This window comes from Babylonia areolata, chromosome 3, assembly GCF_041734735.1.
Source record: "Babylonia areolata isolate BAREFJ2019XMU chromosome 3, ASM4173473v1, whole genome shotgun sequence".
Lineage (NCBI taxonomy): Eukaryota > Metazoa > Mollusca > Gastropoda > Neogastropoda > Buccinidae > Babylonia > Babylonia areolata.
Window position 1 is genome coordinate 50,679,055 of NC_134878.1, and position 25,956 is coordinate 50,705,010.

At 46.0% G+C, this 25,956-nt stretch overlaps 1 protein-coding gene across 1 annotated transcript in view; it reads left to right on the forward strand.

Annotated features, from left to right (window-relative positions):
* The window catches only part of LOC143280367 (uncharacterized), a 69,056-nt gene extending 43,100 nt beyond the window's left edge, over positions 1 to 25,956 (forward strand). The window contains exons 3-8 of the mRNA XM_076585003.1: positions 16,864 to 16,943; positions 19,423 to 19,470; positions 21,484 to 23,306; positions 24,591 to 24,695; positions 25,133 to 25,224; positions 25,812 to 25,956. Coding sequence (XP_076441118.1) covers positions 16,864 to 16,943; positions 19,423 to 19,470; positions 21,484 to 23,306; positions 24,591 to 24,695; positions 25,133 to 25,224; positions 25,812 to 25,956 — 2,293 coding nt within the window. The remainder of the gene's footprint in view (positions 1 to 16,863; positions 16,944 to 19,422; positions 19,471 to 21,483; positions 23,307 to 24,590; positions 24,696 to 25,132; positions 25,225 to 25,811) is intronic.

Below are 25,956 nucleotides of genomic sequence, written 5' to 3' on the forward strand. Positions count from 1 at the left end.
AGAGAAGTTATTCAGCAGTTATTCAGGAACACAGTGCACCTAATCACCCAGATCTCTGACCGATAATACACCGCATCAAGAGACCGTAAAGGTCTCGAGAAAGTTCACACACTTTCTTTTATCAGCTGAAAAGGCGGCGATAATTCATATCCACCTTTTCAGAACAGCTAGCGCGGAATATACACGGGTGGATTTGCGGAGTAATAAACACCTTCCTCTTGTAATGCAAGCTTTTCAAATCCTTCTCCATGGTTCTTCTTGATTCGTTTCGTCACGACTGGTGACGGTGTTTAAGCCATGGCTGCGTTGTTCAGTTCACGGTGTAGTTTTGATGAAAGCCTGCGAATCAGGTGTGATGCGTGGCTGGGCCATTGAACGTGGGTGATAAGATTGTGAGTGCACGGCTTTTCAGGTTTGCCAAGCATGGCACAGCTTTTGGGTGGAGAGAGAGAGAAATGAAATGAAATGAAATTATGGTGCTTAGAGCCTCGCCGACCACTAAGGCCATCTCAAGGCTATCGCCGCGTCAATAACTACTACAAGGATAAAAAAACAACCAATTAAAACGAGTCACCACTTCAAACTTTCCACTCCAAAGTTAAAAAAAAACTTCCATAGTTTAAAACCTTCAAATCTGGTTAAAAAGATTCACTTCTTTTAAGAAGTCCATCAGCGCCCACGGAGGGACATCACGAAACAAAGTCTTCAAAGAAACCGCCGTGTAATGTCTGCGTCTAACGTCATGCAGATCCCAACAATCAAGGAGCACGTGTTTCACGGTGAGAGGCTCGTCACAGGGAATGCATCGAGGGGCCTCTTCCCCCTTCAACAAGTAAGAATGAGTAAAAAAAAGTGTGCCCCGCGCGCAGTCTGCACAGCACAGACTCCTCCTTTCTGTTCTTCACCCCCGAAGGGAGGGTCTCTTTTAGGTCCGGACGGATCTGGAAGAGCTTGTTGTCCGTCTGGGTGTTCCACTCCTCTTGCCATAGATCCTTAACGTAGGTGTTCACCTTCCGCTTCATGTCTGTATATGGCACAAAGGATCTGGACAATTCTTTCTTTACAGCGTTCCTGGCCAGCAGGTCCGCCCTTTCGTTACCACGAATGCCAACATGTCCTGGAACCCAGGGCAACACAACCTCGTATCCTTTCTTCGTTGCAAGAGTAAAAGTTTCATAAAATTCCAGCAGTTTGGGATGAGTGATATTCCTGCAGGCGATCGCCTCCAGGGCTGACAAGGAGTCGGAAAAGATCATGAATCTCTTCTGTTTCGAAGAGAGGACCATTTTTAACCCCAGAACCAGTGCGGTCAGTTCCGCGGTGTACACCGAGCTGTCAGACAGGATGTGTTCCGTTGAGGGCCGGTCAGGAAAGGCGGGACAGAACGCAGATGCGGCGACTCCGTCCTCTGACTTGGAACCGTCAGTGAAGATGCTTTGAAAAGTGGGGAATTTGTGGCACAGTTCCGAAAAGTAGGTTCTGTAGGCCAGAGAACTGGTGGTGTCCTTACGGTACGAGGCCAGATCGAATCGGACCTCAGGTGTTGTAAAGGTCCACGGAGGGCTGTCAGGGAACTTAGAGAAATCCGAGATGCCACCGACATCCAGATCGGCCTTTTCTAAGTGCGGCTGAATGCGGAGTCTGAGAGGAGGTATGCAGTTTGGGTTGTCTGTAAATTTCTTATCGAAAGGGTTGTTGAATACAGCGTCGTAAGCAGGGTTTGTAGGTTCAGAGAACAATTTCAGATAATAGTTCAGGGTCAGCTTCAGTCTGCGGTTGGAAAGAGGCGGTTCCCCCGCCTCTGCGTACAGGCTGTGCACAGGGGTGGTGCGGAAAGCACCTAAGCTGAGACGGAGCCCTTGGTGGTGTACAGGGTCCAACAGTTTCAGATAGGACGGTCTGGCCGAGCCGTATACCACACTTCCATAATCCAGTTTGGACCGGACCAGGGCTCTGTAGAGGTGCAAGAGAGTTCTCTTATCAGCACCCCAGTTCGTGGGTGCCACAACTCGGATGATGTTAAGGGCTTTTTGGCAAGATATTTTCAGCTGTTTAATGTGGCTGAGGAAGTTCAGCTTCTGATCGAAGATGACCCCTAAAAATCTGGCTTCCTTGACCGCCGGGATGGTGGATGTTCCCAGACGGATTTCAGGGTCCGGATAGAACTGGCGAAAATGATGAAAATGGATGCATTCAGTTTTGGAGGACGAAAATGTGAAGCCATTCTCCTCTGCCCAACACTGGATCTTGTTGACGCAGAGCTGAAGCCGTCGCTGGATGCTGGCGTACGTGCTGCCGGTTGCATATAAGGCAAAATCATCCACGAACAGCGAGCTGTCCGATCCTTTCTGAACGGATTGAACGATGTCATTAATTTTGATGCTGAAAAGAGCCGGCGACAGGATGCTCCCTTGTGGGACACCCAGCTCCTGCTCGTGAATGTCGGACAGGGTGGTGCCAACTCTCACCTGGAATTGTCTGTCTTGTAAAAAATTGTGGATGAACTGAGGCAGGTGTCCTCGGAAGCCGAGCTTGTGCAAGTCAGAGAGAATACCAAATTTCCACGTGGTATCGTAAGCTTTCTCCAAGTCAAAAAATATGGCCACCACATGTTGTTTGTTCACAAAAGCATTTCTTACAGTGGTTTCCAGACGGACCAGATGGTCAACGGTAGAGCGATGCTTGCGGAAACCGCACTGTTCTTTCGCCAGAAGGCCGTCGGTCTCTAGTTTCCACATCAGTCTACCGTTGACTATCTTCTCCATCAGTTTGCAGATGCAGCTGGTCAGTGCAATTGGGCGGTAGTTGGAGGGGCTCGAGGGGTCTTTTCCCGGTTTCGGCAGCGGGATTATGAGGGCTTTCCGCCAGGAGGGTGGGAAAAAGCCTGTGACCCAGATGTGGTTATAAACTTTAAGCAGGGTGTCCAGACAGGTTTGGGGAAGGTGCTTTAGGAGTTTATAATGGACCTCGTCCATTCCTGGACAGGAATCCGTACAGGTCTGAAGGGCAGATTTAAGTTCGTTCATTGTGAAAGGAAGGTTGTAATTCTCTGTGTTGTCGGAAAAGAAGTTACATGGTGTTTTTTCTGACAGGTTTTTGGTTTTAAGAAAGCGAGATGATTTGTTAGCAGATCTCGAGTTCTGTTCTATTGTGGAGGCAAGCAAATTGGCAACTGCTTTCTTCTCTGTGACCAGAGCGTGTGAGAGTTTAAGATGGTGAAAGGTCGGGCATACGTTTTTGCCCTTAATTCTTTTTAAAACCCTCCACACTTTCTTCTTGGGTGTGTTGGAGGTTAAGGAAGAGCAAAAATCTCTCCATGACTTCCTCTGGCTCTTTTTAAAAACATACCTGGCTTTCGCCCTCAGCTGTTGATGGGTTCGAACGCTATCGGTCTCCGGTCTCCGAAAGACGCGTCGCTGCGCTCTCTTCCGAGACTTGCGGGCCTCCCGACATTCCGCGTTGAACCAGGGCGTTCTAGGGACCTGAGGCTTGGAGGTAGACGATGGGACTGCTGCTTTGGCGCAATCTAAAACGATCCGAGTCAGAGCGTCAGCAGGGTCCTTGCTTTTCAATACTGTTTCTTCCTGCAGCTCCGCTCTTATCTTGGTGGTAAAAAAACTCCAGTCTGCTTTGTCGTAATACAGGCGGTCAGGCAGAGAGTCACCTTCTCCATCTGTGGGGCGGAGGACGACAGGAAAGTGGTCACTCCCGTGCAAATCGTCGTGCACTTTCCATTCGTAGTCCAGGATGGATGGATCGCAGACCGACAGATCTAAACTCGAGAGCTTTCCAGAGGACAGATGCAGGTAAGTGGGAGACTTGTCGTTAAGACAACACAAGTCCATGTCAGAAAGGAGGTTTTCTAAGAGAAGACCTCGGGCTGATGTCATCTCACTTCCCCAGAGCGGGGAGTGTCCATTGAAGTCGCCCAACAGTAAAAACGGACGTGGGAGCTGGTCGACCAGGTTCATGAGGTCCTGCCTCAGAACGCGGACGGAAGGAGGGAGGTAGAGAGAGCAGACAGTGATGGTTTTCTCAAGCGTGACTCTGACTGCCACCGCCTGTAAAGGGGTGCTTAAAAGAACTGTACTGTATAAAAGGGACTTGCGAATAAAAAGAGCGACACCTCCCGTTAATCCCTCTTGCTTCGGTTGAGCGGGTTTAAAAACGGAGTTAAAACCAGAGAGAGATAAAACCTTGCCATCTCTTTGCAGAGTCTCCTGCAGCACCAGCACTGAAGGTTTCAAAGCACGACAAAGCAGCTGGAGTTCCTGAAAATTGGCGTGGAACCCCCGGATGTTTCAGTGGATCACTGCCATTAAAAAAGGTTAAAATAATAAAGCAGCAGCCTATTCCATCGCTACCCCCTGCTCCTGTGCTTGCGGTGGCTCAAGGTCCGCCAGGATGGAGTATTTGTTTTTCGAAATAAATTTTTCGGATTCCGACCGAGTCGGAATATCCACCACCTCGGCTCCTCCCGATCCCGCCGAGGCCGCAACCCTCCCCTCCTTGAGCCTTGGAGGTACGGGGGGCTTCCGGCCACTTCCGCCAGCCCGAGGGCCAGGCAGACGAGAGGCGGGGCGAGGGTTGCCAGGGGGTAGGGTGGGGCGGGAGGAGGACAACGTGCCTCCGCCCGAGGTTTTCCGCTCCCGCCCAGCAGCCCCTGAGGACTGCCGCACAGGATGGGAAGGGGTGGACACGGCGTCTCCACCCAAGGCCAACGGTTCCGACGAGGCGGTAAAATTGTCCGTCTGCGTTCCTGTGGACGTCGTCTGGACCACGACGTCCACCGTCCTGGGTCTGACGACAGAGGCATACGACACCTTAGGCGACGCGGCCTCCACCTGTTTCCTTGCCTCAAAGAAGGAAATTTTCTTTTCTGTCTTGACTTTCTGGATTTGTTTCTCTTTTTTCCAGACGGGGCAGTCTTTCGATGAGGACGGGTGGCCACCTCCGCAGTTCGCGCACCGGGCTGGATTGACGCAATCGCCCTGGTGCACCGCCTTCGAACAGGTGCCACACGCCTCTTCCTCCTTACATCGGTCCCTGACGTGTCCGAATTTCTGACATCTAAAGCATCTCAGGGGGGACGGTACATACAAGCTTACGCTGACCATGAGGTATCCGACCTGAATGTCCTTGGGGACATCCGGGCAGCAGAAGGTGAGGAAGAAAGTGTTGGTCGGGACTCTGTCCGACCCCTTCCTCACCGTCACCCTGTACACTTCGGTCACTCCCTGAGAGGACAGCTCGCTCTTGATCTCAGCCTCAGACACACCTTTCAACTCCAGGCATCTGATGACCCCCTTTGAGCAGTTGAGGCCTTTGTGAGGGGAAACCTTCACCGCCCTATCCACGAAAGTGGTCGCCTTGAGAAGGAGCTGTGTCTGCCTTTTGGATTCCGTCTGAACTAAAAATGCTCCGCTCCTCAGCCTCTTGATGGACTTCAGCGATCCTGCCAGACACTGAAAGCCCTTCTGGATAGCGAAGGGGCTGAGAGCCGACAACGGCTTGTCGTCATCAGCGCCCTCCATCACCAGCCACGATAGCCAAAATCCAGAGGTCTCAACGACCTCCGAATCGGAGTCTGAGTCATCCGTTCCCTGTCTTCTTCTTTTACCCGAGCCAGGGGGGTGTAGTTTTTTGGAAGTTATGTTGAAAAAAAATTGAATTCATCCCTCCCTTACCCACCCACCATGGGGTCCAACTTAGGGGCCAGGGTCAAGGGAACACCAGCTTGACCCCTTCCAGGTTTCGGGAGGGATATACGACCAACAGTCCAGCTCCAACGTGTTCCCCCCTGATCATGCCCAGCTCCCGGGGACAGAGAACCGAGCACTACGGGGGTTACCTTCGTCAGCCACTAAACTGCCAGTCTTGACCCAGCCCCACGAAGGGGTAGCCGATTGACACACACGGGCCAATGTGTGCCGCCTGTCTTAGGAGAGGTCCGAGCCAAAGGGATGTGTTGAGAGCAGCGTGCTCTCTCAATCCCCAGGATCTCATTCCCCTCCATCACAGGTCGCGCCGCACGGCAAACACGGCGGGCCTAAAGAAGGCCGCAGAGAAAAAAAGAATGTGGAAAAGAAGGCTTGATGGGGAGCTGAGGACAGAAAAGAGGCAGTAAAAAGAAGAATAGAGAACAGCGAAAGGGACAGTAGGTCACGTTTAGTTTGGGCCTCACTCACGACCTGTTCGGCATGGGAAGCCCTATCAGGGGCATCAGTACAAAACCACCACTTATTCAGCCCTGACAGCTACGATGGCTATGTAGGCTGTCAATTAAGACCTGGGATCAGAGCACCAAACCCCAAGAAGCACTGATGCCCCCGCCGACATAGCTCGCTCGATCACTGGCCACTAAGCCTCCCGACCACGACAAAGTAGTGACCCTCCCGGGAGTGGGTCAGGAGAACACCAGCCTGACCCCCTCCAGGTTTCGGGAGGGGGGGGGGGGAGAGAGAGAGAGAGAGAGAGAGAGATCCAGACAGAGAGAGAGAGAGAGAGAGATCCAGACACACATAGAGACAGAGAGAGAGATAGAGAGAGATCCAGATACAGAGAGAGAGATCCAGACAGAGAGAGAGAGAGAGAGAGAGAGAGAGATCCAGACACACAGAGAGACAGAGAGAGAGAGAGAGGGAGAGAGAGAGATCCACAGAGAGAGAGAGAGATCCAGAGAGAGAGAGAGAGAGATCCAGACAGAGAGAGAGATCCAGACAGAGAGAGAGAGAGAGAGAGAGAGAGATCCAGACAGAGAGAGAGAGAGAGAGAGATCCAGACACACCGACACACAGAAAGACAGACAGAGAGAGAGAGAGAGAGAGAGAGAGAGAGAGAGAGATCCAGACGGAGAGAGAGAGAGAGATCCAGACACACAGAGAGACAAAGAGAGAGAGAGATCCAGAGAGAGAGAGAGAGAGAGATCCAGACAGAGAGAGAGAGAGATCCACAGAGAGAGAGAGAGAGAGATCCAGACACAGAGAGAGAGAGAGAGATCCAGACAGAGAGAGAGAGAGAGAGAGAGATATCCAGAGAGAGAGAGAGAGATCCAGACAGAGAGAGAGAGAGATCCAGACAGAGAGAGAGACAGAGACACAGAGAGAGAGATAGAGAGAGAGAGATCCAGACAGAGAAACGAAACGAAACGAAAGTTTATTCAATAAGGCCATGGCCCCATTTGAAGGGGTGATTACATATTTTGTAAGAATAGATTTGCATATGAATATAATCTTACAACGTGTATGCTCAGAGCTCTGTTCTCTTTAACCAATCATGAAACTCCGTCGTTTTAATGACTTATAGATAAATATGGCAAGATTCGAAAAAACGTTATCATTTGTAGAATACAGAAGTAATACTAACCGAAACTTACTTGGTCTGTTATAATATCTCAACGGAATACATATTTGTCTCAAATCATCTAATACAGGACAACATAATACGAAATGGACTTCATCTTCTTTTGCAGATCTACATAACGGACATACCATATCGTTTACAGTGCTGGGCTTGTGTCTTTTACTATGTACGTTGATATCAGATACACCAAAACGAAACCTTGTTAAAGCACATCTGATGACTCGGTTAATATTTTTTGCTAAATATGGTTCTGTGAAATGATTCCTTTTAAACAATCTGAACAAAGAAAATCTTTCACTATTTTGTACATGGTCGTTCCACCCCTGCCATCTACAGTCAACCATACGCTGTTTAAAGCAAACAAGAAAATCATGAACACATCCAACCCCTTGATTAAGCCATACAAATGCAAAACCATTACTACATAAACATTTTCGAATGCTAGTCACCCATGTTACCCTTCCCCTGGCATCCAAATCAAATAACACTTTATAAGCTTGAGCAGGCAATCTGCATTCATTCATTTGAACCAGTTTTAACCAATACCTAATACATTTTACATATGAATTAATATAAATCGGATACCTACCAAGCTCACCGTAAACTAAGTCATTTGGCGTTCTTCTGTCCACCTGCAAAAACCTCTTCATAGCAAACAAATGTAGTTTTTCTATCTCGTACCCCTTATCCAACCCCCAAATCTCAGCACCGTACTGTACTATAGGCTGGGCTTGAAGATCAAACAATTTAAAAAACAATCTAACAGAATTACTTTCAAACTTATATAATAATTGTAATATGCTGACGACCGCTCGTTTCCCTTTACTAACAAGGTTTCGACAAGCAAACGTAAAACTAAGTTTTGTGGAAAAGAATAAACCAAGATACTGATACGTATTTATGACAGAAATTTGAAGATTCCCCAAATACCATCGTTCATATGCAGCTAAATACCCACCCTTTCTGAAAACCACTACATTTGTTTTATCCATATTTACTTTAAGCTCCAACCTGTTTGCTGCTTTGTGTAAATTGTTTAACTGGTTTTGTAAACCAACTACAGTTTCAGACAATAAAACAATATCATCTGCAAACAACAATATGAATAACTCTATCAAATCGAAAGTAACACCATGTCTACCATTTTCTATAATTTCTAGGGCTAATTCATTGATAAACAAAGAAAATAAAACAGGACTACAAACATCACCCTGTTTAACCCCCTGTGTACATCTGATATACTCACTAAATTTAGCACCACATCTTATTTTAGCTTTAACATCCTCGTACATACTTTTAATACAGCAATAAAGTTTACCTTTTATTCCATTTTTTGTAAGAATCGGCCATAAAAGTTTTCTTGCTACTGAATCAAAGGCTTTTTCCAAGTCTATAAAAGCGACGTATAATTTTCGATTATGTGCAAACTGCTTTTGAACAGCTGCCATTAAAGTGAACATATGATCAATAGTACTGTAACCCTTCTTAAATCCAGCTTGGTATTCACTTGTCACGTTGTTCAATGTTATCCATTCAGTTAATCTTTCGTTAATAATGGAACCATATAGTTTACTTGCTATAGCACATAACGATATCCCTCTATAGTTATTCGGCTCATTTCGTTCACCTTTTTTAAAGAGAGGAATGATAATTGACTCTGACCAGTTTTCAGGATAGATTCCCTGGTCAAACAAAACATTAAACAACTTGACAAGAAAAGTGATGGCAGGTTCACCAAAGTTCTTATAAAATTCACCAATCATTCCGTCCGGTCCAGCGGTTTTCCCATTTTTTAACTTTCTTATTGCTGACACTACTTCTTCTTTGGTGATAGTCCGATCTAAAAAGGCCGTGTTCTGATCTTCCATTGTCATAATATGTTCATCATCACGTGACATTTCATTTTCCTGAGCACTACAATCAGTATTACTTTCTTTTTCCAGTATTCTTTTAAAATGATTATACCATTCCTCCATTGTGATACTGTTCTTGGCAAAGACTCGTTTACTCAATAAACCCCGAACATTTTCCCAAAAATCTTGCTGGCTGTCAACAGAAGTAATAATCTGTTTCAGCAATGAGTTATTATACAACCTTTTCTTTCTAAGTAGCATATTTTTGTATTCCCTTCGTGCTACACAGAATAAATCCCTGTCAACAGCATCCAATGTTCTGTTAAATTTTCCCAACAAACTACGCACTTTTTGTCTAACACATCTACATTCAGTATCAAACCATTTATTTTGCCGTATATTTCTATTTACACATATTTGCTGTTTCATACAATCTGCCGCTTGCTTTATTGTGTTGTTAAAGATTACAAGTGCCTCGTTAACATTAATATCAACCAAATCTGTAGCATGTGACAATTCCAGACATATCTCATGTGACTTTAACTTATCAACAACACCAGACGCACATTCATTTTTCCACACATATTTTTCAATGTACTCTCTTTTCTCTGGTGCAGCTGTACTTCCGTTCACAAGAGGAATTTGCACGTGAAATTCCAAAGGCATGTGGTCAGATTCTATTTTTTCTTTTACACAAAATTTACAGCAAGAATTTATAAACTCGAAAAGATCAAACGATGCAATAAAATAGTCATTCACACTGCTACCAGTGTCACTTATATATGTGTAACGACCATTACTGTCACCGTCACATACACCATTGAGAATGTATAGACCAAAAGCATCACACATATCTAACACGCTTTTACCGTATGAATTTAAAATCCTGTCTTCAGAGCGTCTGCTAATTTTAACCAAAGAGTACTTATCAAACCATGAAAACGTTTTCATTTCTTCACTTAAATCTGGAAGTAAGTCGGCAGTTCTACCATTAAAATCACCACACATCAATACAGAAATCTTTTCATCAGAACATAAATTATCCATCAAACAATCCTCGAGCTGACTAATACCATTATCGATGTTAAACACTGAATAGTAAGGGGACTTTTCCGGAGGCACATATCCACACACATACAAAACATCATTGGGCAAATGAAATAGTTTCTTATCAAGGATAAATAAAAAAACATTATCAATATCTACATTTATTCTCCTCACCTGTTTAACAAGAGCGTTCCTAACCAAACACACTACTCCTCCTGAACGTCTACCCCTTTCTGTAAATTTAATTGCTGGTTTCACAAACACAGTATGATCATCGAAAATCGAAAGTTGAAAATCATCAAGAAAAGTTTCGACAAAGCAAACAAAGTCAAACAAGGACACATATTCCACAAAATCTGGATCTGAAATTTTAGAAAATAATCCATTAACGTTCCAATGCAGGAAAGAATAGTTGTTCAAATTATGTACACATTTTGACTTGTTACAATTTTCATCCACTTTTTCTAAATTTTGAACACTGACACGCCCACTGCGACATTCCTCAACAAGCGTAGGTGCACCCGTACCGATATCAATGTCACCCTCCACTGTTGTCATGCCATGCCTGTTGAATGCCGAACTCACAGCAACAGCTGTTTTATTTACATTTGCACGTGCTGTGTTCAGTCCTCCCCACCCCATCCCCACTACCGGTGTCGTGATGAAATTGTCCCTACGTGTGTAATGTCCGTCAACAGTCCCATCCCATCTGCACTGTCCAGTTGTCAACAATGGCCGGCCGTATCCCTAGGCCACCTCCACAATGCTGCGGTCGTCATCTCCCAGGAAGAATTTCTTTCCATCGATCAGGAGGTGGTCGTAGATCATGGTAGCCCTTTTCTTTTGATTCTTTGCCTCTTTGAGATAAGGTGACAGTTTCTTTCTGATGTTCCTGACTCTCAAGGAGAAATCCTCACCGATGAAAATGTTGCTTCCCTGCAGCTTCCGCTTTGCCTTCGGGATGCTCACTTTGTCTTTGTAAAACGTGCAACACGCTATCATAGGCGAATCCTTGTTCGTGTTTAGTCGGTGGACAAAACAGACATCTCCTGACACTTCTAGCGTGTCAGTAATCAGGTCGTTGAGTTTGTTTTCACAGTCTTCCGTTGTTTCCTTCTCAGTTCTTTGAATGCCATGGATAATGAGATTTTTCCTCTTTGAGCGACACTCAAGATCATCGACTTTTGATTCCAAATTCTTTACATTTTCTTCCAGTTTTCTGTTTGATTCTCTCAAGACATCATTTGAATGCTTCAGAAATGTCACTTCTTCATTAAGAGATTGAACATCATCTTTCATAGCGGAATACAAATCTTTGATTTCCCGCAAATCATCTTTGAGTTCACCAAATTTAACATTCATGTTTGTCATGATGTCAGTCAAAGTTGGTTCTGTTCCACATGTGACCTGTCCTCTCGTCTGAACCTGTTCTTCATTGTCTCTCTCCAGACTCACCCTTCTAAGTCCGCTGCTGCTGGTCAGTCGAGACTGCCTCACGCTAGCTTGCTTGGGAGGGCCAGGATTGACTTCAATGTCCCCGCACTGCATGAGGAGATTGCTGAGAAAAATCACCGAGAGGGTCAGTCCCACTATGACACCGTCCAGCCGGTTTCTCGGCTTCAATGTCGGAAATCGTGAAAGAACTTTCTTCATGGCTCTTCGGAACATAAAACAGATGAATATGGCCACAAAGGATCCACATCTTGCCCGGAAAGCGAGAGGTACTGAAGGCATGGTACTGCAACTACTCCCTGGCAAACTTTCAGAGTCGGTACTGGTCACTGACTTCCGTATAAACTGCTAACAGCGAGAGACTTCGACACACGTCTTCCTCTCTTGAGTACACGTGAACTCCCCATCCAGACAGACAGAGAGAGAGAGAGAGAGAGAGAGAGAGAGAGATCCAGACAGAGAGAGAGAGAGATCCAGACAGAGAGAGAGAGAGAGAGAGAGAGAGAGAGAGAGAAGTTCTCATGATTTATGCTGCCTCGCACTCTCCTTCCCGCCAAGATGATTTCTTTTTAATCCAACAACTTTTTACCACAATATAGTTGACTGATTGACAATAACTAAATAACCAGTTAGCCTTACCAATTAATTAACTAACCAACTGCCTGATTCACCAACTAAAATGCTAAATAAACTGGAAGAAAAAAACAACATATTCCACTACCGTTTGGCTGTATTTTTGGTGTAGTGAAATGTTTACAACTATTTTGATTCAGAACACGATTTAATGAATAAATAATAATAATGATGATGAAAATAATAATGAAAATAATAATAATAATAATCATAATGATGATGATGATGATAAATAAATAAATACATAACAAAATAAATAAATACAAAATAATAATAATAATAATAATAAAAAAGGAGTCAAACGGAAATCATTTTCTCCTGTGACGAGCCTGAAGGCAAATTTCTTTACACCGTGTGTTTCAGACATTGATCAAAGAAATCGATTGATTGATTGAAAACACAAACTGACAGGTGGTTCCGGTAACCTTTTTTTTCAATTGCAACAGAAGCAGAAGATCGGTACATGCGTACTTCTCTTCATTCGCAACAGAAGTTGAAGACCAAACACAACTCGCGTGTTAACCAGACATGTCCGTTGTGTAAACTGTGGTACAAACACTTGTCTGTTTCCCTCCCTCTTCCCCCGAACCCCCGCACACCCCTGTCTTTGTCTCCAGCTTTCCACTCCCGCATGTCTCCCCCGCACAAACGGGTGCTGTGGGTATGACGTCTGTGTGTGTGTGTGTGTGTGTGTGTGTGACAGAGAAAGGGGAATTACAATACACCCGACAGGCAAAAGTTCACAAGACGTGATCACAGCAAGAGCACTGAAGCACCAAGTAAATGATCGAGATAGGTATAAAGTTACCACTCGGCTAACAACAAATATGCCTGTTGCCTCTCATCGTGTGTGTGTTTGTGGGTGTGGGGGTGTGTGGGGGTGTGCGTGTGTTTGACAAGTGAAGAGTTGGACAGACGAATACAATCCGCGAACTGATTTACTTTCACTGGGTATAGGCCTTTTCTGTTCTGATCAAACGACTGACTATCACACCACACACACACACACACACACACACGACTATCACACACACAAACACACACACACATACATACAAGCGCGCGCGCGCGCGCGCGCGCACTTCTACTTCACTCTCAGTCAGTCCAATCTTTCGCAGCTCTTCATTTCAGCCTCTGACACCCTGTCTCAGTCCTCCCAACCCGTTCGCCAACCCCCACGCGCACGAATACACATCCTACATCCCCCCCGCTCCCCGGTCTGATATCACTCAACAGTGGAAAGACGTTAACTCACTCAGTACGGCCAGTCCTCTCTTCTCCTCTACACAGACCCCTCGGATGTCCAGTGGGTGTCTGAATGACCCAACCTTTAGCTTCCGTCGTCAGAATTGTGGTATTCTTTGTCAACATTCACCTCTTCAGTATAAGAGCCTCCCGCTTGCAATATTTTGATGATGGTAACTGGAGTGAAACGCTGTTAACATCGTCTCTTTCGCCGTTCGTATGGAGAGAGTTAACCTACAGAAAGAAAGAAAACACACACAGACACATACAGATACAGACACAGACACACAGAAACACAGACACACAGACACACGCACACACACACACAGCACGCAAACACAGAGATAGACAGACAAACAGGACGATAAGCAGGTAGTTGAAAAGACATAATCATCAAGTTTCTTCCATGGTTTAGTGGAAGTGTTATATCAAAAGTATACCTGATATCGATTCACATAAAAAAAGAAGAAGAAAAGAATAGAAAAGAAAAAAAGACGACATGATTATAGTGATGACAATTTATTCATGTAAACAACAACAACGATCGAGCTTCTCTCTCTCTCTCTCTCCTTCTGTGTCTGTGTCTGTCTGTCTCTCTGTATATATATATATATATATATATATATATATACATCCTGCTGTTATTCTGATCCACGTGGTTCTCCGATCTCCTTTGCCGGACAGAAACGCCGGTCATTCCACCACAGCCGTAGTAACGTTGAGAGTTCTGTCATACTGACTGAATCACAGCAGTGCATTCCATACTGTACAAACCCCCCTGAAGTCTTGTGTCAACACAACCAAAAGGATTCCTGGCTTTCCAAAGGCTAAACAGACCTGGCCGTTCGTGCGGTCTATCAGTCAGTCCAAACACGGAGCTTATGATCACAGAGTTTGTGGAATCCAGACATTACTGTCTGTCATTTCACCCCCTGCAGTTTGTTTCTTCATGTCTGCCGAAAACTTTGAACTTTCAGCTGGATTGATATCATGGTTTAAGCCGTTCCGATCAATGGTAAGGTGACTGCATGGAAGGTTCTGTAGCAATCTGCCCTTCGTTCAGAAAGTGTCGGTGGGCAGGCGACAATAACAAAGAAAACACACACACACACACACACACACACACACACACACACACAAGTCTGATTCTATGTGCTCTTGCTGATCGGAGGGAGTCAAACATCAACTCCAAAGCCAGCTAACATCCTGCTAAGAAAATCATCATGTTTTATAAAGAGAGAAAGGGAGAAGGCGATAACTGCTAAACATTTACTTCTAATAATCGCTGCAAACTATTTTTCGAAACCATATCGGTGCATTCCGGTAGCCGCTGTTTAGTGCAAATTATTTGGAAAAGGCATGGGATAAGTAAATTTAAAATTAAAAAAAAGAAGAAAAAAATGTAAAGAAAAGAGAGAGAAAAAAAGAAAGATTTGATTGCCATAATGAATTGACGTTTTTACCTGTTTTTATTTGTAATACACCCCTGATATGAAAGTAACAAACGAATCTAAGAATTCTAAAAACACATATGAGAAGAAAGGGGGGCAAAAGGAAAATGAACAGAAACAAACAAACACAAAACGAAAGGGAGAGCCCAGAACCCACGCTGTCCAGATATGAAAACTTCTCTGCCAGAAGAGCTCCAGAACCCACCCTACACTGTTGATATTGATGTGGCCGTTCTTGTTAAACGATGAGGACTACTGCGGTGGGTGTTTTGTAAACGACCAGTCATTCATACAATGAAACCAGACTGATTTGGAAATCAACAGCTGTCCTCCACACTGGTCACATCACAGCAACACCACCGAAAATTTATTGGGGAAGCCTTTGAAACATCATTTTCTGCGTACCTAGACAATCATTTGGTCGGAGCAATGTTTTTTTTGGTTTTTTTTTTAGTTTTTTTTTTATACGCCACAATACAAATACAACGCCACAATAAAAATACAACGCCACAATACAAATACAACGCCACAATAAAAATACAACGCCACAATACAAATACAACGCCACAATACAAATACAACGCCACAATACAAATACAACGCCACAATACAAATATAATAAAAATACAACGCCACAATACAAATACAACGCCACAATACAAATACAACGCCACAATACAAATACAACGCCACAATACAAATATAATACAAATACAACGCCACAATACAAATACTCAACAGGGCAACAAGAAAGTCTGATATTAAGTCATGTCACAATCATTTGCAAGGTGACACCAGATCACCGACAATCGTTGTTGTTGGCATGGGATAAAACGACTTGGACATTAGCCGCTAGGTGGGAAAGATCACTTGGACCAACAGCTTACCGAAAGACTAACAGCTGCAGACCCTTGTGGAACCGTCATCCTCCACCCCGGGTAACAGTGAAGCACTGGACAAACAGTCCGATCTGTTAGGAAGGCCGTAGGAAAAGCAAACGGGTGGACACTTTTCTGGGTGGCCACACAGTGAACTGTTTGCTTTTTCTGAGTGGTCATTTGTGTCCCGGCCCTTCCCTTTGCTTCTGTGAGCTTCCGTGCATGGACAGTGAAGCTGTTACCTTTCTTATTCCTTCCACTGCTCCCCCCCCCCCCCTACACACACACCCCTCCAATCCCCTCACCTAACCCCATACACCCCACCTCTTCCGTGCCTGACGCTTTCTTCTCCCCTCTGTGCGGGGAAAGTCTTTGAACATCAAAAACAATTATATGATATGATATACTATCGCTCTGCCTACCTGTGTCATCCCTCCCCCTGTCCCTCAGTTACAGCGTGTATTGCGTGTGTATCATTATTATTATTATTATTATTAATAGTAGTAGTAGTAGTAGTAGTACACAATGAGATACAGTCAACATTTACAGGGGTGCTATGTTGTTTCTCAGGGGCACACCCTGCTGCTTGTTTTCTGTCGCCCAAAAAATAGGTGTATACCTACATGGCTTGCACACGTTGTTTCCCACCCACCGTCCCTTCCATAACCTCCCAACACCCTTGCTTTTTATCATTTTATATTCTTTCTTCATTTACTTTTTTTCTATTTTGTTTCTTCCTTTATTTTCTGTCCTTCTTTCTTTCGCTCTTTCTTCGTTGCTGCCCTTTCTGTAAACTTCTTGATCAGGTCAAGTTTTCCGACCATTTACGAGAAGCATATCAACTGGTAATGATTCCTTTGGTGTGTTATAATCTCATTTCGTACTAATCACACAGCATTGACAGAGTGTAGTGTCACGTTTCTGATGGTGCTCTGTTTCCAGACGTGCTCCTGACAAACCTGACAAACCCCAGCCCCCTGTCCTCTGTGGCTGGAATCTGCCTGTCATTCCGGACGACAACGGCAAGTATTTATTTGTCATGTTGTAGTTGTCGTTCTATCGGCGTTGTCGTAATCGTTCTTGTTTTGTTTTGTTATTGTTGTCAAGGACATCTGTAGCCGGATCTCCGTGTCATCAGTTGCCGTTTCCCTACCAGTTTCAAGTTGAAAGTGAGGTGCAGTGTCGGTATGTTCCAGAGAAGTGTCGCAGGGGGGTAGTAATATACCCCCCTACCCCCTACAAAGGAGATACTTTACTCGCTCGGTCGCTGTGTATTCTCCACAAAAGTTACAGCGTGTTAGTTGGAAAAAAAAAGCAAAAAAAACAAAAACAAAAACAAAAAAAACAAAAAACAAAAAAACAATAGTCCTTGTATCAGTTTCAGTCTCTAGATGTCAGAGCTTGCAGACAGATCCATACACGCTACACCACATTTGCTAGGGGGAAAAAAAAGAAAAAAAAAGAAGAGAAGAACCCCCCCCCCCCCCCCCCAAAAAAAAAAAAAAAAATAAAAATCAATAGTCCCTGTATCAGTTTCAGTTTCTAGATGTCAGAGCTTGCAGACAGATCCAGACACGCTACACCACATTTGCTAGGGAAAAAAAAAACGGAATAACAAGCAGCAGCAGATGATTGACAATTCGCGTAAACCCAACGCGCTGAGCAAGCCCCGATAAAAACAGACTGTGCCAATATCGAATGCGTATGTTGAATAACCACAGCATGAACTTCTGAACGCCACCACAAGTCATGGACTCTAACAGCCCCTCTGGCAGACGGCTTTACAAGACTGAAGACCCTGAGGAAATGGCCTGGACATCTCCCGTGAACTCCTGACCCAGGCCGGGGACATGGAGTTCAAGTGTGACTGGGTCACTAATCTTCCACAACACGTCTGACGACCCGTGAACTGGGACTGGGGCTGGGGCTGTGGCTGGGTGTGAGCGGAGATTAGAAAAGAGAGATAAACCACTCGCGGCAGGCCCCTTCTTACTGTCTATAACAGTGCTGAAGCCGTTTTGGGGCACGCACGCAGTGCGGAAGGGTGGGGGTAAATCACCCTCTCCTTCCCCACCTGAAGGAAACTGGTCGGTTCGACGGTTCAGCTGCAGTAAAGCGAAAGTTAAGTTACGCCTGGAATTTCCCACGTGTAGTAAGATTCGCTGTATACAATGAAAACCGATTCATTTTTGCGTTGGTTTTTAGCACGTTTGCATCTGCTTGAATGTAGATAATATAAAAAGAAAATAAAGCAGCTCCCCCCACCACCAACTCCCCCCCCCTCCCCCAGCGCAATGTTGCACATGAGAGAGACAGTTATAAATTATTGAACTGCGTTTTCATAACGCTGCTTTTTCTTCACACTTTCTGGTTTACATCACCATTTCTTAAAAAAAAAATATATATATATCAAAACATAAAACACATATTCAGCTCTGTCTCTCTTCTAACATCTGTCTATACATACATACATGAATACATACATACATAATTTCATATAGATCTATCAGTATGTAAATCTAAATCTATCTATATGTACATAATCATATATATAATTCATATATATATGAACGCTTCATGTTGCCGGAGCAGACCGTTGTATTGTGCTCTATCTCTCTCTCTAAGTCTCTGTCTCTGTCTCTCTCTCTCGGGAGTTTTACATGGCTGTTAAAAGCATCTACGATTCTGTACTTGTATGTGTTCGTGACAAAGGTATTTATTCAGACTTTTTTTCAGTGTCCAAGAGGGGTTAAACAAGGTTGTATGCCAAGCACACAGCTGTTTTCCTTTTTCATCGGTGAATTGGCAGTGGAGTTATCAAAGAAGGGGAGACATGGAATACAAATGATACCTGGCGCAACAGATTTGCTCTTAATGCTATTTGCTGATGATGTTGTTCTCTTGTCTGACACACCCATAGGGTTACAAAATCAATTAAATGCCCTTAAGCAAGAAACAGACAGACTACAACAAACAGTGAATCTCGATAAGACCAATATTATAGTTTTCCGCAATGGAGGTCATCTTTCGACTCGTGAAAAATGGTGCTGTGGTGATAGGGAAATAAAAGTAACCAATACATATAAATATTTAGGAATGTTATTCACAACAAAATTGAGTTTGACATCTGTGTGGGATGAAGCAAACAGAAAAGGGAAAAAAGGTGTAATCCAAATTATAAAATCACTCAGGAGACTGCGTTCGACTGACGCTTTCCTTTCGTTTGGGCGGGGCAAAGGCAGCTCATGAATAATGAATGCGTGCCGCGGCGCAGGCTGCCTGGCTTCAGCAATTTCTGCAAGTGGTTTATCTCTCTTTTCTAATCTCCGGTGTGAGGGAGCTAGCTGCCATGGGCATGTGTTGGCCCACGGTTGCACACACACAGACACACACACACACACACACACACGCACGCACGCAAACACAGATAGACAGGACCAACAGAATCCAACAAACAACACTGCTAACTATTCACTCTCGAATATGTTTTTGTTGTTGCAGATATCATAGTATGGACGAAAAGGGAAAAGAATGGAGACAACAAAAGAAGTGAGTGTTGGACTGATACGTACATTACTGATGTGCGCGCGTTCATGCACACAAACACGCGCCGCGTGCGAGCGCATGCATGTACATCGCACGCACACACGCACACACGCACACACACACATAACACAGACACAGACACAGACACACACACACTTGACATTTTATAGATCGTTCATAGTTGTCTTTTTTTGTTTTTAAAATTATTTTTTACATAAGAGACCGATGGAAAATCTATGTGACAGACGCGGGGAAAAGCTTCAATTTTTAAATTCAAAATACATTTAATGTTTCCCACTCCTTAGCTCTAGCAAATATTGACAAATGTAAACAGTATCGGCGAGAGAGAGAGAGAGAGAGAGAGAGAGAGAGAGAGAACGAACGAACGAACGAATGATTTATTGTTTTCAGGCTCGCTTTGCCCATTCACAAGGGGGCAGGGTGGAGAAGGGGCTGTACATGTCAGAAACGTAACGAAATATGAGAAGTGACGCGCTGTACACTTGATCACAACATGGAATCCACGTCATGCGATTAATTATAATTAGTATCATACAAAGTCTGTATAATCACAATCTTTGTTTTCAAAAAGGTCGGCAAGTGAAAAGGAATCACACAGCGAAACTAATCATGATATATCGAGATCAGGATTTCCATTTCTAGCACTTTTGCAAGCGTTTGGATTTGTGTCTTTAAACGTATTAAATAAACTGTCCATTTTCTTAGCCGACTCCTCAAGACAAGACATAATCTGTCGGCAGACATCTGGCGGAACATCAACATGCTTCTGTTCAGAAAATTCACTGTCTTGTTGAGAACTGTCCACATCTGGGTCAATGATGTTCGTGTTTTGGGGCGTGAGAGTCGTGCCAATTTCGTCCAGCTCACACATTTCTGCACCACAATGTCTGTCTGCACCAGTTTCTTCATCGTGGAGGACTGTCACTGCACGTGAATTTGTGTCGCCGTGTGCCATGTCTTTGTGCTGGTCGTCACGCCGTGCGTCGTTCGATGACATGGGGGGTGCAGAGGGAGGGTGGTGGTGGTCGTACACAGACATGTCGGCATGTCAAATAGATGTCATGTAGTGACGTACAAATTATTACTGGTGATAATACTTATCATCCACGAGGCAATGATGACATTTGACCAGCACAGAAATACGACGCAGAGACAGAATAGAAGAATCTGATGGGATCACAAACATCGTTGTCAACAGAAGTCTTGGAGGAGACTGTAAACGACAGCGTGTCGTGTTAAAGGGTGTGATACTTTACCCAGTGTGTTACACTTTACGCACTGCAGTCCCACACGTTTTCCACCCAAATATGCTGGCAATTTGTTTTCAAGACTTTCAAAACATTGCGGTGTTTGAGAACATTGAAAGATGCACAAGGAAACACACAGACTTTCTATTAAACAAAAACAACAACAACAGAAACTCTGGGTATAAAGATAGATCCATTGATCTTGCTTGGAGAATAAAAAGAATACCCACTCTTTACTACGCATTGATTGCGTTCATCAAACTTTAAACACACCAGATGGCAGACGGAACCCACGTCATGTTGAAGGCAGAGAATGCCTTCCATGATCCAGTTGTTAGGGCCATAATACTTTTATTTGCCATAATGAAACTGCACACTGGTACTTTGAATTCGGATATGCCTCATTTAGCCAACGTGTGCGCTTTGTGATCGAATGACTCTAACCTACTCCATTGGAGACTTTCAATGAAGGGAAACGTGCACTCTTTCCCTCTGAGTCTGTGTCTTTCTGTCCGTCTTTCTGTCTGTCCGTCTGTCTGTCTGTCTCTGCCACTCTCTCTCTCTGTCTTTCTCTGTAACTCTCTCTCTCTCTCAGTGTCTCTCTGTCTCTGTGTCCAACCATCCCCCGCATTCCCCAACCTTTTTTTGGTGGGTAGTCATAATCGTGGGTGCTTTGACTTCACTGCGGACCTTGATTACCTGACCAGTTCACGGCTGGCACCAACAAACACGCCGACAACTGTTTCAGAAAAGATCAACGAGGTGTACGAGGAGGAGAACTACCGCCACATCACCGGGCACTGCACGGCCATCGAGAACAAGCTGCTGTTCGACAGACAGAGCCTCAATGACCGCTACCTGAAGAACTGCCAGTTCGGGGTGCGCGACGCACGTGCCAACAAGGTAGCCCCCGTAACGCCTCTTTCCAGCGTGCAGGGAGCGCGCGCTACGCGACCCCCTTCCCAACAGGACAGGGAGAGGAACTGCTTCAGCGCCAACGCTTTGAACGATGACCCCTTGGCCGTGGAAGAGGAGGTGGACGCGGAGGAGGAGGTGGAGGTGGCTGAGGTGAGGGGGGTGTCGAGGGGCCGGAGCCACAGCGCGGTGTGTCACAGCGCCTCCATGCGGGGGTTGGGCATGACGCTGCCAGAGCCGGGCGCGGCGGCCTCTGAAGGGGAAGGGGAGGGGGAAGGGGTGAGGGACGAGGGGGAGGACGCGGGGTGGGACGAAGGCTACGGGTCCAAGGTATCCAGCAACGACCAGGAGCACGACGGCGGTGAGGAGGACGTCGCCAAGACGTTGGAGGAGGTGGGGGGCGTGGACGCGGGGGCGGAGGGTGAAGCGTGCAAAGCGGGGGACCCCGTGCTGACCGCCCCCTTCCAGGCCCAGCCCCTCAGCCAGCAGGACGTCATGGCCAAACTCATGTACTCCCGCCGGGAGCGCACCGTGTACGAACGCCTGCCGAGCCGGCGCATGCGCGGCAACAGTTTCCGCTACGCGGGCAGAGAGCAGTCCCGGCTGACGGAGGCCAGCCTGAGCCACATCAACCCCGCCTACCTGGCCAGGTACCACGTGCTGGCAGACCTGGCCACTGCCGCCCAGGCCAAACACGGCACCGCTCCTCCTCCTCAGCAGGGGGTGGTGGAGAACGGGGAGGGGGAGAGGGTTGGCAGCAGCGGCAGCGGGAAAAGTCTCCAACCAAGGACGATGGTACTACGCAAAATCACCATTCAGGACTCTGGCAAGGAGCTGTTCTCCCAAAACATTCACTCCACTCCGGGAAATGCCGGCGCCGCAGCAGGGACCGGTCCGTCCCCGGCGCTTGACAAGGTTTATCACCAGAGACAGGGCGTGGTGTCTCCCACCACAATGACTCACTCGGAGCGCGCCGCGTCGGAAACCACCCGGTCCTCCCCCGTGTCTCAGATGCATCGGTCTGGCGGGGGGGTGTCCGGGGGGTCGGACCCGGTGTCTATGAGGGTGCATGACCTGAGCCCCGACGTGCCCGCCAGGAACAGCCCCGGCCCTATCCTCGCCTCCCTGCCCCTCCCCCTCCCCTTGTCTTCCTCCTCCTCCTACCAGGCCAACAAGTCGGCCATGTCCACGTTGTCTGTGCCTTCCGCCGCGCGCAGCGAGGACCCGGCGGGGGGCAGCTCCCCGGCCCTGTCCCCGTCCCGCACCAGCCCGGCCAGTGACCGCATGTCTGCCATGAGCAGCTTCGCCGTCACCGACCTCCTGCCGGCCGTGGAGCGGAACCTCCGCCACCAGCGCACCTCCCAGCGTGGACTGGGCAAGTCCAAGACCATGGACGTCACGAGCACCTTCAACACCATCAACAACCGCCACCAACACCAACACCGCCAGCAGAGAGGGCGTCAGCCGCAGCGGCAGCATCAGGCGACGACGGTTGGCCAGCCTCAGAGCAACGGGGAGATGGCTGGGGTGAGGCCAGGTCAGGACGGGGCTGGTGGTGGTGGTGGTGGTGGGAGGGAGGACAGTCAGCGTCCCCTGTCGCTGTCCAATGGGCTGACGGCGGCCCCTTCTGTCAGGACTTCTGCTTCTTTGGAGGACGTGAGTCTTTTTTTTTTTAATCCCTTACAAAAACCCCCCCCAAAACAAGAACAACTCTTGATTAATTATTTAAATCTGTTCTTTATTGATGGCTTCTTTCTTTTCTATAACATCTTTTCAGTTTGAGTGTAACACGTGTGTGTGTGTGTGTGTGTGTGTGTGTGTGTGTGTGTTGTTGTTGTTGTTGTTGTTGTGTTCTATTAGATGCATTTGTTAATCTGACAGTAAAATGACTTGTCAACTGTGCTGTAACTCAGTGCATGTTGCTTCTGTTTCTGCTGTTTGAGTTTCGTGCGTCTGTTTAATCTCGGTATTCGACTGTTCGTCAGTTTTTGTTGTTGTTGTTGTTTTTCACCTTTTAAATTTAAAAAAAAATCTTTCTGCTTAAATTACAGGGTTTTCTTCTTGTTAAGAAAGCCTACTTTCTTTCTTTATTTTTGTTTTTAAAAGAAGAAGATAACGCTAAGTTACTGGGTTTTCTTCTGATTCGAAAATTTATTTTGTTTAAAAATGTATTAACAACACTAATCTTACTTTGTTTGCTTCTGTCTGTGTTTGTTTCTTTCTGTCATGTCAGTCTGCCCCCCATTCTCTCAGTTTTAAAACACCCTCAGCTCTGCTGTCTGTCTCTGTCTCTGCCTCACCCGTTCTGGTTTTTGTTCTATTTCTGCCTTTCTTTGTTGACTTCTCCCGGCATCAGTGTGATTTTCTGTCATTCGAATGTTGCGCCCGCTAACCTCGCTCTTTCTCGTATTCTCAGCGTTCAGAATTATCGCCAATAATCAGAACTAAGTACACACGAGGTATTCTGCCTTCCCGACCTTTGGCATTGTATCCGTTTGCTGATCTGTCTGTACGAATGTCTTTGTTACTGTCTTTCTGCCTGTCTGTCTCTTCCCCACCCTCCTCCCCCCTCTTTCTCTCTGTCGTACTGTCTTTATTTCTCACTCAGAGGTTGGACATTAATTCTTCAGTTCGTCATGCAAACATGCGTGGACACCAAGTCCGTGGTGGAAATACTGACATGCTCATGCAAACACACACTCTGACACACACATGCTTGCATTCACGCTCGGGCGAGTTCATAGGTACACACACACACACACACATTTTCACACTCATACACGCATACATAATTCTCTCTCTCTCACACACACACACACTCACTAGCACACTCACACTTAGCCACACCACTAACCCCACCCCCCTCACACACACACACACACACACACACACATACACAGTGTAATGAAATCCGATAGCAGTGGACCATACAATGTGCAGGTACGAAGTTTTCCGGGCTTCAGGCCTTACAACCACATCACCCCTCTTCAGCGTGCCAAGGAGATCGCCAACCGGAGAATGCATGGACATGTCACACATATGCCTGTAAGGACCTTCTCTGTGTTCGTGTGTGTCAGGGCTGGGGGTGCGTACGTGCGTACGTCCACGTGTGTGTGTGTTTAGTACGTACGCCCGTGAGTACGCGTGAGAGTGTATGTTAGTACGGCTTGCGAGTGTGCATGCGTGCACACGGGCATGCGCACTCGCGCGCATTACGTGTGCCACAATGTATGTGTGAGCGGAATAATAAAGCCGTCACGTTGATAGACTTTTATGTCTACAGCTGATTTGTTGTTGTTGATGTTGATGTTCTTTCGTGTAAAAAGTGTTAAATGTTTTTATTTTTATTTTTATTTTTATTATTTTTTTTAAAGAAAGTGTTGTAAAGGTCTAAAGACGATTGTTTGTAAAAGAGCAAAAAGCGGTGACGTAACAACCCACATGACGTCATCAAATGACGCGTTGGTGCTGATGAGTTGCAGGACGGATCAGAGACGGTACGAGTGCCATCCCCTCGTTACGCCAGCCGGTCAGAGCAGCGGGGCAGTCACAGACGTGCCAAGTCAGCGTCCAGGTCAGTGCCGGACATACACACACACACACACACACACACACACGTACACACACATGTATATTTAAGTGGATTTTAGTTGTAAGGGTAACATAGACACCTGATCTGATTACATAATTATAAAACGTAAACACACCTATGCTTCCAGAAAATAAAGTGTAAGGATAATTAAATCTAACCGTTCATGACAAATTCACGGAAAGCATTTCTCCTGCCTTATACGCACTGTCAGGTCTGTCCACTTTAAAGAAGGAAAACTACGACTGACAACATCAGGCTTATAGGGCATGCAAGAGCACTGAGTCAGGTAGAGGCAGCAGTGCGTCCTGTGAGCATTGTTCACGTGCTGTCTGTGGTGTCCAGGACTGATGTCAGTTAGAGAGAAATTAAACTGTTTAGACCATGAAATTATCCACCATCTGTCAGTCAGCTGGATATGCTACAGTCAGCAAAACATTGACAGTTTTCTTTCCTTCTTTTTCTTCTTGAAATGAGCTCTGAATGAATAACAAACAGGTTTTAGATTCAACGGTGTTGTCAGTCAGCACAACATGCTAATGTCCTTGACCCAGATTCCCCCCGTTGCTCAGGCAACGCACGCAGCAGGCCGGCACGTGCGACGTGCCGGTGAGCACGCTGTCCAAAGCGCACAGCACACTGACCACCTCGCTGTCCACTTCTCACGGCGCTCTCCTCACCCGGGAGGACATGGCCACCAGGTTGAAGCAGCTCTAG